This window comes from Neophocaena asiaeorientalis, unplaced genomic scaffold, assembly GCF_003031525.2.
Source record: "Neophocaena asiaeorientalis asiaeorientalis breed wild unplaced genomic scaffold, Neophocaena_asiaeorientalis_V1.1 scaffold220, whole genome shotgun sequence".
Classification (NCBI taxonomy): domain Eukaryota; kingdom Metazoa; phylum Chordata; class Mammalia; order Artiodactyla; family Phocoenidae; genus Neophocaena; species Neophocaena asiaeorientalis.
In genome coordinates, this window is record NW_020174042.1 from 5,545,196 (window position 1) to 5,561,082 (window position 15,887).

A 15,887-nucleotide genomic window follows, 5' to 3' on the forward strand; every position below is an offset into this window, starting at 1 on the left:
TCTTGACTTGGAGTTAATTTTGAGGTAGAAACCTCTCTCTGTCACCACTACCACCACCATGTCGGGAGGAAGTACGATTTTAGGTTATTAAATCTGCTTATCTCATTTTTAAAATGTGTGTGTGTAGATACATTAATTGTAAATTATAAAATCCATTTAGAGAATATTGTGATTAGAATTCAGAGATGCTTTTGAAACTGGCCTTTTTCTTTTTATATTTAGTAGTATTTGAGGTTTAAAATTCAGAGAAATGTTGAAAATGTTACCTTTGTTTCTTTTTAGATCATCCCATTATGATGGGTTTTGAGCCTCTTGTTAACCAGAGACTACTTCCACCCACCTTCCCTCGATACGCAAAAATAATAAAGAGGGAAGAAATGGTCAACTATTTTGCAAGATTAATAGATAGAATAAAAACTGTCTGTGAGGTGGTCAATTTAACAAATTTACATTGTATCCTGGTAAGTACAAATCTCTATTCTGGAATGTAACTTTGATTTAACAACAGAATAGTTTATTACTTTTTGGAGACTGACCATCCCAAGGGTAAATAATGCTGCTCACCTCTTATCTGTGATATCTGGAGAGTTAAGTCGTGTGTGTGTGTGTGTGTGTGTGTGTGTGTGTGTGTGTACTTTTTGTATTTAATCCTCATAAGGATTTTATACTATCCATTCTAGAGATTAAGAACCTAAAGTGTGGAAGAAGTTAGATAATTCACCCAAGTTTTAAGAATGGGGCTTTGAATCGTCAATTCTGTGTTCAGAACCTTTTATATAAATAAATGTCTGTGTTTATGCATGCAGGTATACATATACACGTACATATATATGTGCATATGTATAAATATTTTTTCATATAAAAATTGGATCATGGTATTTGGTAACTTGCTTTTTTTCATCACTAGTCTATACCACGAACATCTTTTCGTGTCAACAAATATACATATTTCTGCATTATTTTAATGGCTACATGGTATTGCATTGTAAGTATATACCACAGATTTTTTTAGTCCATTCACGTTGAATTACATTTAGGTCATTTTCAGTGTTTTACACTTATAAACAATACTAAGATGAACATCTTTGTAGGTAAATCTTTATATCATGTGCTTCCTTACCCCTTAAGATAAATTGCTAAACAGTGAAGTTATTGGGTAAAAGAGTATGTACACTTTTAAGCTAGCATATTTTGGATTAATCTTTTTTATGGGTTAAAATATAGAAACACAAGATTTATTTGGGGAATGTTAAAACATTCAGAGACAGAGTTTTATTAATTGGTAAGGCTATAATGACATATACTTCAATTAGGAAGGTAAAAAACGGGCAAAAAAAATAGTGTTATTTAGACATTAGTACACTAATTAATTTTGCATGACTATACATATATATGCATTTGACTGTTGCTCCCCCTCAGTGTTGAGGTACATAATTTCTAGCCGCATGTCATTTCCTCTGTGAAGTCTTCCCTTTTGGTTTCAGGTTGCTTCTGTACCTGTGTTACTTGAGATGACAGATTATCTAGTTTATATTCCTAGAATTTAGCAGCAGCCTCGGGGGTATAATTGATAAATGGTCAATAAAGATTTGTGCTTCTGTTACACTCTTTCTTATAGTAACTTTTCCTTCTTAAAAAAATTTTTTTTCTTTTCTTTTTTACATTTATTTATTTTTGGCTGTGTTGGGTCTTTTGCTGCATGTGGGCTTTCTCTAGTTGTGGTGAGCAGGGGATACTCTTCATTGCAGTGTGCGGCTTTCTCATTGCTGTGGCTTCTCTTGTTGTGGAGCACGGGGTCTAGGCGCACAGGCTTGAATAGTTGTGGCACGTGGGCTTCAGTAGTTGTGGCTTAAGGGCTCTAGAGTGCAGGCTCAGTAGTTGTGGCGCATGGGCTTAGTTGCTCCGCAGCATGTGGGATCTTCGTGAACCAGGGCTCGAACCCGTGTCCGCTGCATTGGCAGGCGGATTCTTAACCACTGCGCCACCAGGGAAGCCCTCCACTAATTATCATTAAAGCCCAGCTTAAGTCTTTGTTCCTTAGTGAAACTTTCACTGATTATGCCTTTACTCCCTCCTTTTGTGTTTCCTTTCTTTTTAGTAGTTTTTCCTTATTCTGTCATAAGAATCATAGAGTCTTAAGAGTAAAAAAGATTATATGCACAAGCCAGTTCATTTTGCAGTTTATTGTGCAGCTAAACAAACTGAGGTTTACAGGGCTTTATAACCAAATTAGATGGTTAGTTAGTGTCATAAGAGAATTAGAATAGAGATTTTATTGTTCTTCTCCATTTGCTTTTCTAATCCTTAATTGATACATGAATATATACTTGTGTTCACTAGATTAATTGTAGGATTTTAGAAAAGGAGATCAATGTGAATTGGAATAAGAAAGTATAATGCAACGGTTGGAACTTGATATTCTGGCAAAAGATTATGGATTGCCTTGTCAGGGGCGGGGTGAATGCATAATGACATGTCATAATAGAGGGGAGCTGGCGGAGCCAGGCCTGGACTGCTGTCACTGGACATGAAGAAGGCATAGTAATGGAAGAATTTGGATCTCTGAAAGACTTGAGACAGAGTGGTAGTGGGGGGAGTGCAGCAGGGGCCACGAGTAGAGAAAAAGATTAAAGTTATGGAAGATAAGGGACCAAATAGTCTTGTGGATCTGCATAGGAAACCTGTTATTATTAGGATAAAGTGCCAGGTTCTAGAGAGCGCTTCTACATATCAGTAAGATAAAAATAAACATCCCAATGAAAAATTGGGAAAGGACACGAGCATACATATTTAAAAAGAAATAAACATGAAAGATGCTTAACCTTACTAGTAATTAAAGAAATGCGATTTGTAACAGCTAGATTGAAAAGTATAATAATATATAATGTTGGTAAAGGGAAGTACTCATTCTCTTATACTCCAGTGGCTGTCTCTCTCAAAAGTCTTAAAAATGTGTATACTTGGCCCAGAAACTCTCCTTCTAGACATTTAGAATAAGAAAAAAGGTGTTTGTTGCATCATCCTTTGCAATGTTCAAAAACTAGTAACAGTTTAAATACTGAATGGTGTCAATATCCATTCTGTGGTATGTTTACAATGTATGTCACAGAGCCATTAAAAAATATGTTATAGAAAACTATTGACATGGGAAGTATTGACATTGGGAAATGTTTGTGAATGTCAAGTTATGTTTAATGTTCTTTTTTAAAATATACATTTATTTATTTATTTATGTGTCTTCATTGCTGCACGCGGGCTTTCTCTAGTTGTGGCGAGCAGGGTCTACTCTTTGCTACAGTGCATAGCCTTCTCATTGCTGTGGCTTCTCTTGTGTGGAGCACAGGCTCTAGGTGTGCAGGCTTCAGTAGTTGTGGCATGCGGGCTCAGTAGTTGTGGCTCATGGGCTCGAGAGCTCAGACTCAATAGTTGTGGCGCATGGGCTTAGTTGCTCTGCGGCATGTGGGATCTTCCCGGACCAAGGCTTGAACCCATGTCCCCTGCATTGGCAGGCGGATTCTTAACCACTGTGCCACCAGGGAAGTCCCTGTTGAAAGTTTTAAAATATATTTTTTATATATGTTGTTGCACACAGAAAAGATATTCAGAGACAAAGTCAAATTCAACCAAATTCTTTCTCAAAAGATTAGAATAAAAAATACCAAAATATTAATTATGACTGTTTATAGATAGTGGAATGCTATATGATAGTTTTGTTTTTTGCATTTTTCTGCATTTTCAAAGTTTTTGGTATTTTGCATATAGGGCAAAAACCAGTGGTAAGGGGGAGGATAGTGACACTAGTAAAGGGAAACTCATAGTTTAGGAACCCATAAGATGATACTTTTGACAGCTGTGGATTGATTAAGAAGATATACGTAGTTTAAATGAGGTAAATAGTGGACTTTATAGACTGTATCCTGTTAGGGATGTATACTAGCAATAAGAAATTGAGTACAGATGAACTGTGATAGCAAGTACAGTATATGTACATTCATCAGTTCAGCCAACATGCTTGTTTTGTGCTAGGTGCTGTGCTATGGCTGGTATACAGTGATGAGCAAAAGCATATCATCCATCCTGTCATAAGGCTTACAGTGTAGTATGAGATAGAAATTGATCAAATAATCATATAAATGATTATAGAATTACAAACCAGTGTAGGGAGTATGAAGCAAAGGAACTAGAACATATAGCATATAATGAAGGAACTGACCTAAATGATCAGAGAAGTCTTTCTTAAAGAAATGAAGGTAAAGCTAAGATCTAACAGTTAGGTGAACATCATTTGGGACAGTAGGGGGACAGTTCCAGGTGCAGGAAGCTGAATGCTCCTCCATGTGATGGGAAAGAACATGATACATTTGAGAAACTAAAAGAAAAGTAGCAGAATGGAGCATTGAGTGATGGGGATGGGGGATTTGATGAGGCTAGAGAGGTAGGCAGACCAGACCAGGCCATTTAAGCAACATTAAGGATTTCTATCTTTTCACAGAGCAAAGGAAAACCATTAGTTTTATCAAGAAAAATCAGTGTGGCGGGGGGGGGACAGTGACATAATAGGATCAAGAATGTGCAAAGATGTGGCTGCATTGTAGAGAAAGGATTGGAAGGGACTAGAGTAAACACAGTGTGATAAATTAGGAAACCAGTACTGCAGTCCAAGGGAAGAGAAGATGGTAACTTGGACTAAAAGGATGGCAGGGAGATGGTGAGGTTGTCAGTGTTAGAGCTATGTGTAAGCTAAAATTGATAGAATATTGGTGATGTATTAAATATGGGGCATGAGAGAGCTCTGAGGAAGGTCTCTAGGCTTCTGTCTTGTAAGTCTACATGCACGTTTGGTGCTGTACACTCAAAGGGGGATATTCTCAAAGGACCTTTGAGGGTCTTAGTGAAGTAAAGTTTCAGGTACCTTTAATATATTTAAGTAGAGATACTGGATAGTATTGGCTATATGGATAGAGTTGAGAGGTCTGTGCTTAGAGTTAAAATTTTAGAATTATTACAGTATAGATAATAATCGAAGCATGAGTGTTTATGCTTCAAAATTTACGAGGAAAAAATATATAGGTTAAGAAAAGAAGGTTTTCTGGAACTAAACTTTGAACCTACAGAACAAACTGAGAAGTAGCCAGAGGAAGAAACATATGAAAGCCATTTAAAAGGTTTTTCAAGAAGGAAGTCACACTGCTGAGAGGTCAAGTGAAAGAGATGAATAAGGTCCAAAATCAACGTCCATTGGATTTAGTAATGGGGAACAAGTGGTGACTAGAGCAAAGAGCCAGGTTACATGTGTTGAAGGTGGATGAGAGTTGAGCTGAGTGAGTAGAGACAGTGGGTGCAGCCAACTTCTTCAGAAAGTTTGGCTGAGAAGGCAGCAGTTGAGAGGAAAATGTGACATCATGTGATGACCTTTTCTTTTTAAAGTTGAGAGAAACCTGACTGTTTAAATGAAAATGGGAACGATCTGGTAGAGAGGACGAATTTTAATTATCTAGGAGAGCAAAGTATGGATAATTGAAAGTGTGTAATGTTTGTGAAAAAGCCAGAAGGAATGGAGTCTTTAATACATCTGTTAAAGTAGGCAAGGAAAGGATCTGTGTACAGATGGGGATACAACTAGAGGTTTAGAGGCTGAAGTTGAGGGATTTTCTGTGGGGTGAATTGTTTTAATTTTCTTTGTAATGTGGAATAGTAGAATCTCTCTCTGGTGGAGAATATTCCCTTTGAGGAGTGTGTGCAAGGTGTAAAAATTAATTATGAAAAAAGAGAATGTGAATTCAGTTAGCCTGGTTACTTGGTATTTATTTCTGTGAAGTAAATCTCTGTCATTAGTTAGTAAATTATTATTGGTACTGTTATTTTCATGATGTACAAATTTAATATCGGTATCCACCTGTTACTGGTAAGTTTGTTAAAAATAAATTTTAGGCTCCAAAATTATCCATTTTTCCATTCATACAATTAGACAGTTCTTACAGAAATGATCTTTAGCTATCTTTCTTATTTTAACTTTGGTAGTGTATCATTCCCAGAAGGTCTGGTAAAGATTATACTCTGTGTACAAACATTTTCAGCTTTTATTTAATCTATTAATGACACTTTTTTTCTGTGTATCTATTAGGATTTTTTCTGTGAATTTAGTGAACAATCACCTTGTGTTCTTTCAAGATCTCTATTACAAGTAAGTTCCACTTAGTATCAAAATATGTCTTTAAACATCAAATACTGTGTATTGACATCGTTTTATTGATGGATGGAACAAAAGGTAGATGCTTTTAAAGGCTATTCCACAGTTAGTGGTATATTTTTGTAACAGAAGTATTGACTTACAGTGTTAGACATGCATCAAGACCATATTCTGGGCCATAAAATAAACCTTAATAATTAAAAAAAAATTGAAATCATACAAACTATGCTCTCTATTTTGGAGTTAAATTAGGAATCAGTAACAGAAGTATCTGGAAAATTCTCCAGATATTTGGAAATTAACACACTTCTAAAGAACCCATGGGTTCTTTATTAACACACTTCTAAAGAACGCATGGTCAAAGAGGAAGTATTGAGGGTAATTGGAAAATATTTTGAACTGAATGAAAATGAAAATATCAGAATTTGTGGGATACAATTTAAGCAGTGTTTAGAGAGAAATTTATAGTACTAAATGTTCATATGAAAAAAAGGAAGAAAGGTCTGAAATTATAATTTAAGCTTCTATTTTAAAAAAATAGAAAAAGAAGAGCAAATCAAACTAGAAGGAAGCAGAAGGAAATAACAAAGATAAAAGCAAAAATGAGTAAAATAGGAAAGAGACAAACAATAGAGAAAATCATTGCAGCCAAAAGCAGGTTCTAAAATTGATGAACCTCTAACTAGATGGAACAAGAAAAAAAGAAGATACAGGTGAATAATATCAGGAATTGCTACAGACCCTAAACAAATTAAAATGGTAATATGGGAATATTCTAAACAACTGTATGTCCATAAATGCAAAAACTTAAATGAGATGGACCAATTCCGTGAGGGACACTACCAAAACTCACTCAAAAAGAAATAGAAAATTTGAATAATCCTGTATCTATCAAAGAAATTGTGTTCATAGTTAAAAGCCTTCCAACAAAACTCCAGGACAATTCTATACACAGTCTCTTTCAGAAAATAGAAGAGACAAGGGCACTCATCATATGAAGGCTGCATTACCTCTGTACCAAAACCAAACAAAGACATTTCAAGCTTAGAAAACATAGACCTATATTCCTTATGAACATAGACATAAAAATCTTAAAAATAGACATAGGAATAAAAATATTCCTTATGAACATAGACATAAAAATCTTAAAAAATCATAAAAATTTTGGTACAGAGGCATTACCTCTGTACCAAAACCAAACAAAGACATTTCAAGCTTAGAAAACATAGACCTATATTCCTTATGAACATAGACATAAAAATCTTAAAGTATTATCAGATCAAATCCAGCAATATGTAAAGAAAGAATACATCATGACCAAGTGGGTTTTATCCCAGGAATGCAAGGTTGGTTCAGTGTTTAAAGTGTAATTTACTATGTAATCTAAAGTCTCAATAGATTGAGGAAAACCATTTGACAAAACCAACGTCCATTCATGATAAAAACTCTCAGCAAAACAAGGAATAGAAGGTAACTTCCTTAATCTGATAAAGGGCATGTGCCAAACACCTATAGCTAACATCATACTTGATGACGAAAGATTAAATTCTTTCTTCCTGCTGGGAGGAAAGCAAGGATGTCCACTCTCGTCACTCCACTTTCACTCAACATAGTACTGGAAATCTTAGCCAGTGGAAAAAGGCAGGAAAATAAATAAAAGGCATACAGTTGAGAAACTGAGAAATAATGTTTCTTTACAGACAACATGATTATCTATGTAGAGTACCAAGGAATCTGCAAAGAAGTTCCTAGACCTGGTGGATGAGTTTAACAGTATCACAGGATATGAGGCCAATTTACAAAAAGCAGTTGTATTTCTATGTATTTGTAATGAACAATGCAAATCAAAAAATTTAAAGCAGTACCATTTACAATAACATCAAGAATGGAATATGTAGGTATAAATCTAACACCTGTTTGGAGAACCTGTATACTGAAAAACTACAAAGTACTGATGAAAGACATCAAAGGAGACTTAAATAAATGGAGAGATACATCTTGTTTGTGGATTGGAAGAATTGATATTTTTTTAAGATGTCAGTTCTCCCCAAAATTGATCTACAGATTCAGAGCAATCCCAAAATCATAGCAGAAATTTTTTAGATGTCAACAAGCTGCTTCTAAAATTTATATGGAAAGGAATAGAAACTAGTACAGCCAAAAACAAATTTGTAAAAAAAAATAAAGTTGGGGAACTCAGTACTACCTGACTATGAGACAGGTGTGCTGTTGGCAAAATGATGGACATGTGATCAACGGAACCAAGGGGAAAGTCCAGAGAAGTTCTGATCCTTAATTAGTCCTTTATTATGTAGTACTGTATGTGAAACCATAAAACTGTTAGAAGAAAGGATAGGAGAAAATTTTCGTGACTTTGGGAAAGGTAGAGAATTCTTAGGTATGACATCAAAAGCACAGTCCATTTAAAAAAAATGGCAAGTTGATAAATTTGAAACTTTAATTCTGTGGAAGACACTTAAGAAAATGAAAAGAGACTCTACAGAGTAGGAGAAAATATTTGCAGATCATGTCTGACAAGGGACTTGTATCAAGAACATAAAAAGAATTCTATAAATGTAACAGTAAGAAAACAGGGAAATGCAAATTAACACCACAATGGAATACCACTATCCACCTATCAGAATATCTTTAAAATAAAGCAAGAAGAAAGAACAAAACTGAAAATATCAAGCACTGGAGAGGATGCATTACTGATAGGAATATGAAGTGCTATATCCACTTTGGAAAATGATGGCAGATTGTTACAAAAACAAATATACAAATTTTACTCTTGCTTATTTACCCAAGAGAAGTGGAATCTGACATTCTCCTAGAAACCTGTATGCATGCCTGTGTTTAAAGCTGTTTGGTTCGTGATCACCAAAAACTGGAAACAACTCGAATGTGTTAGGAAATCAAGTAAGGTATAGTATAGTAAATATTCAGATACATTGAGATTGTTAAGGGCAGAAAATTAAATGTAAATTATTATTAAATAGTAGTGTATTTCAATTTAATAATTTATTATTTTAACTATATTTTTCCAATTTCAGAAAGTTTGTATGTATTCCAAGGTGTTTATTAGAGATAAGGTTATAGACTGACTTGATATTTGTAACCATTAAATATTTCATAATTTATGAAACCCTTTCTTGTATATTAGCTCATTTGACATATTCAGACCCATCAGTTCACGTTTCACTAGTTCAATATTACTACTCTTGACCTGAGAGATTTTTTTCTGCACATTTTTTGTTCTCCTGCATCAGAATACACCTTAAATAGGGATTAATAAGTAGTACCCATTGTGGAGGCATTGTGGAAAAAGAAATTTTCCACCAACTTTTTACATTTTAATCTCTTGTATTCTGTGGCATTTATAAGAAGTATGTTCATGTCACAGTAATGACAACTACATGTACAATATGTCAAGATTGTGACAGCATTACTAATATATATAACATTTGTTTTAAGACCACTTTCCTGGTGGATAACAAAAAGGTCTTTGGAACCCATCTCATGCAAGACATGGTGAAAGATGCACTTCGGTCTTTTGTCAGTCCTCCGGTGCTCTCCCCAAAGTAAGTGTCATAAGACATTGTATAGCATGTGTGTTTCTTAAAAGCCCAAGTTCTCTGTGCTCCTTTATAGCAAAGACATAAAAACCGTTGGAATCAAGTCTCCACATGAAAAAATAACTCAATCATGTTAAAATTAATTGATTTCTGCCACATATTATTTAGATTTTTTAAAATTTTATTTAAATTTATTTATTTTTGGCTGCGTTGGGTCTTCGTTGCTGTGCGCAGGCTCTCTCTAGTTATGGTGAGCGGGGGCAACTCTTTGTTGCGTTGCGCGGGCTTCTCACTGTGGTGGCTTCTTCTGTCGTGGGGCACTGGCTCTAGGTGGCGGGCTTCAGTAGTTGTGGCTTGCGGGCTCTAGTGCACAAGCTTAGTAGTAGTTGTGGTGCATGGGCTTAGCTGCTCCGCTGCATGTGGGATCTTCCTGGACCAGGGCTTGAACCCGTGTCCCCTGCACTGGCAGGCAGATTCTTAACCACCGTGCCACCAGGAAAGTCCCAATTTAGATTTAAATTGAGGTTTTTGTGAAGTTGATATTGGGTCCAGTACGAGAAGAAAAGCTTACAAGGAGTGATCAGAAATTCAGCAAGTTGTATTCACCCTTACTGTGTGCAAAGCACTGTGCTAAGTAGGCACTTCGGGGAAATAATTATGAAATGATAATATTTCTTCTCAATAATCTGATCTAGATAGAAATAGAAAATGCAGATAATCGATCCTTAAATTATATTCTGGTAGAGTCACCTCCCCAAAAACATGCTGCCATAAAATGCTGGAAAGGATCGTTCGAGTTGGCATTTTGGAAAACATGCTGCCATAAAATGCTGGAAAGGATCGTTCGAGTTGGCATTTTGGAAAACAGTGCCAACTTTATTGGCATTTGCCTCAGGAAAGGAAGAAAGGAGATGTTATTTCTTAGGAAAGAAACCAGGATGTGTGAAGACATGGTGTTTGAAATTACATATTTTAAGAAAAGTTAGTGGTTCCGCTTTCAATTTGTTGAATAAATCGTGCCACATTTCACATAAAACTCTGGTAGCTTCCTGTCTTAGGTTGGTTCTCCAGAAGCTGACCCTGATACAAAGATTCATGTAAATGTAATTTAGAAAGTAATTCCAGGAAAACTTGCAGGGTTGCAGGCAGGTGGGACATAAGAAGGAAGAAAGCCACTTGAAGGTGTGCTTCACAGTTGGTAACTTTGGTTTGGTCCTGTCAGGGAGCCCTGGAGACTTGTGTGGATTATACCTCACAGTTGTCCTGTCAGGGACAAGGGAACCTGAGAATTTACATATCTGTCAGTTAATAACTGCCGCTGGGAGGCATCCTCAGTGTTGGTTACATTTCCAGTTTCATTGACAGTAAAGGCCAAAGTCCTTATTGTTGAACCCATGAGGCCCCATGTGCTCTGGGTTAGACCCCTGTCTTGGTGCCTCTCTGACCTCATCTCTTACCATTGTCCCCTCACCTTCTTTGCTTCAGCCACACTGGCCTCCTTGCTATTCTTGTAACTTAACTGTCCCTCTCTCACCTTACAGCGTTCACATACAATCTGGGGTAGAGGGTATTTTCCTCAAAACTCCCCAGGTTGACTCTCTCACTGCCTTAAGTCTATTCAGTGTCACCTCAGTGAGGGCTGCCCTGATCAGTCAATTTAAAAAGTATAAACCTTCCCCATTCTCCCAACCTGCCCAGCACTCCATTTCTCTCTCTTGTAACAATTATCCTCTTACATACTATATGTAGAGGGGTTCCCAGACCCAAGCCCAGTGTGCGTGCATGCGTGCTTGTGTGTGTGTGTGTGTGTGTGTGTGTGTGTGTGTGTAGGCTTCCCTACAACAAGTAATTCTCAGATGCCAGCAGGGTGCCCAAGAATTCAACTCAATTCTGACACTTGTCTACCTGGAGATAGAATCAGATTCCATAGGTAAAGGGCTTGGTCCCATAAGACCACCCTCTACTTCCCAGGTTGTTACTTGTGCTTCTGACTGACCGACTGGCTACAAATTAGAGGTTCTGACCAACCCCTCCTCTGGTACAGTTAATTTGCTAAAATGACTCAGCTCAGGAAAAGCCATTTGCTCACTAGATTACCAATTTATTATAAAAAGATGTTAAAGGATACAGATGAAGAGATGCATAGAGTCTGAATGGTGGCACATGGAAGCATGTTCCCCAATGTGGAAGCTCTTGGAAAAGGGCCCCAAAGCTTTCCTTTTCTGGTTTTTATGGAGGTTTCATTAGATAGGCATGATTACTAAATCATTGGTGAGTGGTGATTGATTGAACCTCAAGCCCCTCTCCCCTTCCAGAAATCAGGGAGTGGGACCAAAAGTTCCAAGCCTCTAATCACAAGGTTCTGGTAACCAGTCCCCATTCTTAGGTGCACTCCAATCACCTCATTAACATAAGGAAAGACACCTTTATCACTCTCAACCCTTAGGAAATTCCAAGAGTTTCAGTAGCTGTGAGCCAGGAACTGTGATGAAGACCCAAATATATCTGAGAAATATATATCTGAATGACAAAATACATATTTATTATAAATCATATTGCACTATATAATTTGCTTGTTCATTATGATTACTTCTATAAGAGCCTGTATAATTCTTCATTATGTTTGTTTATTTCCACCCCCCATATATATAGAACTATATAAATTCCACAAGGTCAGCGCCTATAGTTTTGGCTGTTTGTTCACTGTTGTGTAGTAGGTGCTGGAACAGTGTCTGTCACACAGTAAGCACACTTTGTTGAATGAATGAATAAACAAAGAAATAAAAGTTGAACGGTTAGGATAGTTTGGGGTTAGAGTCCAGAAAGTTTTGAATCGTTTGGTAAAGTTTGGTCTTTATTTTATGGTCAGTGAAGAACTGATTGAGTTTTTAGGAGGGAATTGGCATAGTAAAATATGTATTTTTTAATTGGAGGCAAATTGGTAGTAATTAATGGAGGCAAAATGTTTAGCTAGGCTAATTCCGTTGTACAGGTGAGAGATGAGGAAGGATTAAACTCTGGGAATATAAAGGAGGAGACAGGTTTGAGAAACATTTCAGTAGTAAAATTTAACAGGAAGCTGATTTAATAGGGGAAGGAAAGCAGGGGTAAAGTAAGTTGATTTAAAACAAGAAACAGAAGTTGATTATATAAATAATACATGGCCACACTTGAAAATTTAAACATGGTAGAAAAGTATGTGGAAAACAGTGAAAATCAGCCGAAATCTTACCTCTGAGATAACTACATTTCGATGACCATCACCGTGGATATCTTTGTGTATAAAGACACACACATCTGTGACTTTATATATATTTGGGATCACATTAAACAGTTTGTTTTTATCAGGAACTTTTAAATTATTTTTTATGGATTGCTTTTTAAAATAAATTTTAAAATAAAAACTTTTAATCTTTTTTCCATTCAGAAATACATCATGATTTTATGTTTCGGAGTACCTAGTTAATTCTTTTTAACGGATGCCAAATGTTTCATAATATGAATGTATTTTATAGGGTGGGGTTACTGCGTGGGAGGACATGTGTAGTTTTAATTTTAATATAAGCAGATTGTATTCTGAAAGATTTCAACAATTTATATTTCTATTAACAGTATAAGAGAGTACACTTTCCCTGCATCCTGACCAGCAGTAGGGGTTATCATTCTTTAATTTTTTCCAGTATGTTGAGTGAGAAGTGATATCTCATTGTTAGTTTAATTTTAGCACTTAATATGATATTTATTGGACATTTAGAATTGTTATATAAATTGCTTGTTTATATCCTTTGCCCATTGACTTTTTTTTTTGAGGGAATAGTATAGTATTATAGAACATTTTAAATAGAAGATCTAATGAACATAGTCTTTTTCTCTTCTGTTTACAAAAAGTTTTCCAGTTTTAAAGTATTCTTGTTTTTGAAATAAGAAAGTATAAATGGAAGACCTCTTCCCTTTGCTTGATAAACTACCACTTCAAGTATTTCAAGATGCAACTTGTTTCCCTTTCCCCTGACTTCCCCCTCTCCTACTCCTGTAGGATTTTTTTTTACACACATACACACACACACACACACACACACACTAATAAATGGAAGACCTCTTCCCTTTGCTTGATAAACTACCACTTCAAGTATTTCAAGATGCAACTTGTTTCCCTTTCCCCTGACTTCCCCCTCTCCTACTCCTGTAGGATTTTTTTTTACACACATACACACACACACACACACACACACACTGTATTTTATTTTTACAAGAGATAAACTGACACCAAGCATTGCAAATGGACGACCACAACAAAAGCAACAATGATTGCAATTACCAAACACGAAACACACTCATACTATGTCATAATATTGACAATCAGTCCAGTAACCCTCCACTGTAACAGCTCCTTTACTTTGCAGTGAAAATTGACTTGTGTATTTTTTGCCTCTGAGTCCTTGTGGGATTTTTTTTTTAATTCAAACAAAGTCATAAAAATTATAATCATCCTCATCAGTTCACTCAGTCCCATGTAATTAATTTTTTTTTTCATCATGATCTTCTGTTAGCACTTTTGTGAATTCATCAGTTTTCCATTAGGGTTCTGAAAATGCATATTCATTCAGTTCAGCAGTATAGTCAGTTACCAGAAACCTGTACTTGTCAGAGTCATTTCCGTGAATTCCTTGCAGATGAAACCCTTTTAGAGGAACATTTTTGCAAAAGCATCAGAGTACACCCAGAACTGTCTGTAAATGACAAAAGACTTAAAAATGACCACAGTTAGGGCTTCCCTGGTGGCGCAGTGGTTGAGAGTCGGCCTGCCGATGCAGGGGACATGGGTTCCTGGCCTGGTCTGGGAGGATCCCACATGCCGCGGAGCAGCTGGGCCCGTGAGCCATGGCCGCTGAGCCTGCGCATCCGGAGCCTGTGCTCCGCAACAGGAGAGGCCACAACAGTGAGAGGCCCGCGTACCGCAAAAAAAAAAAAATGACCACAGTTAAAGATTTGATGAAAGTTCATAATAATGCAATTGACAAGGAAATTTAGTTATTTCTGAGATATTCATTTTAAAGTAATAACTAGAATTATGACTTATAACATTATACCAGAACATATAAGATTTTTAGAAATTTCATGTAATGTCTGAAACATTTATATTAACATATTTCCATACAAATAACCCAAAGAAAGTTTAGTATTAGTTGTTTTTTTGTTTTTTTATACTGCAGGTTCTTATTAGTCATCAATTTCATACACATCAGTGTATACATGTCAATCCCAATCACCCAATTCAGCACACCACCATCCTCAACCCACTGCGGTTCCCCCTTTGGTGTCCACACGTTTGTTCTCTACATCTGTGTCTGAACTTCTGCCCTGCAAACTGGTTCATCTGTACCATTTTTCTAGGTTCCACATACATGCGTTAATATACGATATTTGTTTTTCTCCTTCTGACTTCACTCTGTATGACAGTCTCTAGGTCCATCCACATCTCAACAAATGACTCAAATTTCGTTCCTTTTTATGGTTGAGTAATATTCCATTGTATATATGTACCACAACTTCTTTATCCATTCGTCTGTGCCCATTGGCTTTTATTAAGTGGTTTACTTTTTTCAGAAAATTTGTGGTAACTCTTTGTATATTATGAGAGGTTAATCTTTTATCTGTGATAGGCATTGCAGATTTATTTTTTTCCCTAATCTTTTGTCACATCAAAATGTGAAAAATGCTATTTGAATTTTGATATGGATTACACTGAATCTGTAGATCACTTTAAGTAGTATGGACATTTTAACAATATTAATTCTTCCAATCCATGTGCCTGGAATATCTTTCCATTTATTTGTATCTTCTTCAGTGTCTTTCATTAATGTCTTACAATTTTCAGTGTACAGACCTTTCACCTCCTTGGTTAAATTTATTCCTAGGTATTTTACTCTGTTTGATGCTATTGTAATTGGGATTGTTTTCTTAGTTTCTCTTTCTAATAGTTCAGTGTGACAGTTTTTTATATTGAGTTTGTATCCTACAACTTTACTGGATTCCTTTATTAGTTCTAACAGTTTTGGTGGAACCTTTAGGGTTTTCAATATATAATACCGTGTAATCTGCAAATAGAGATCATTAAAAAT

The 15,887-nt window shown here is 36.0% G+C and overlaps 1 protein-coding gene across 2 annotated transcripts in view; it reads left to right on the forward strand.

Moving 5' to 3' along the window:
• Positions 1 to 15,887, forward strand: part of NAA35 (N-alpha-acetyltransferase 35, NatC auxiliary subunit) — an 88,196-nt gene that overhangs the window by 53,674 nt on the left and 18,635 nt on the right. For both annotated transcript variants that reach the window (XM_024753810.1, XM_024753811.1), the window contains 3 exons: positions 283 to 461; positions 6,125 to 6,184; positions 9,665 to 9,771. In XM_024753810.1, coding sequence (XP_024609578.1) covers positions 283 to 461; positions 6,125 to 6,184; positions 9,665 to 9,771 — 346 coding nt within the window. The remainder of the gene's footprint in view (positions 1 to 282; positions 462 to 6,124; positions 6,185 to 9,664; positions 9,772 to 15,887) is intronic.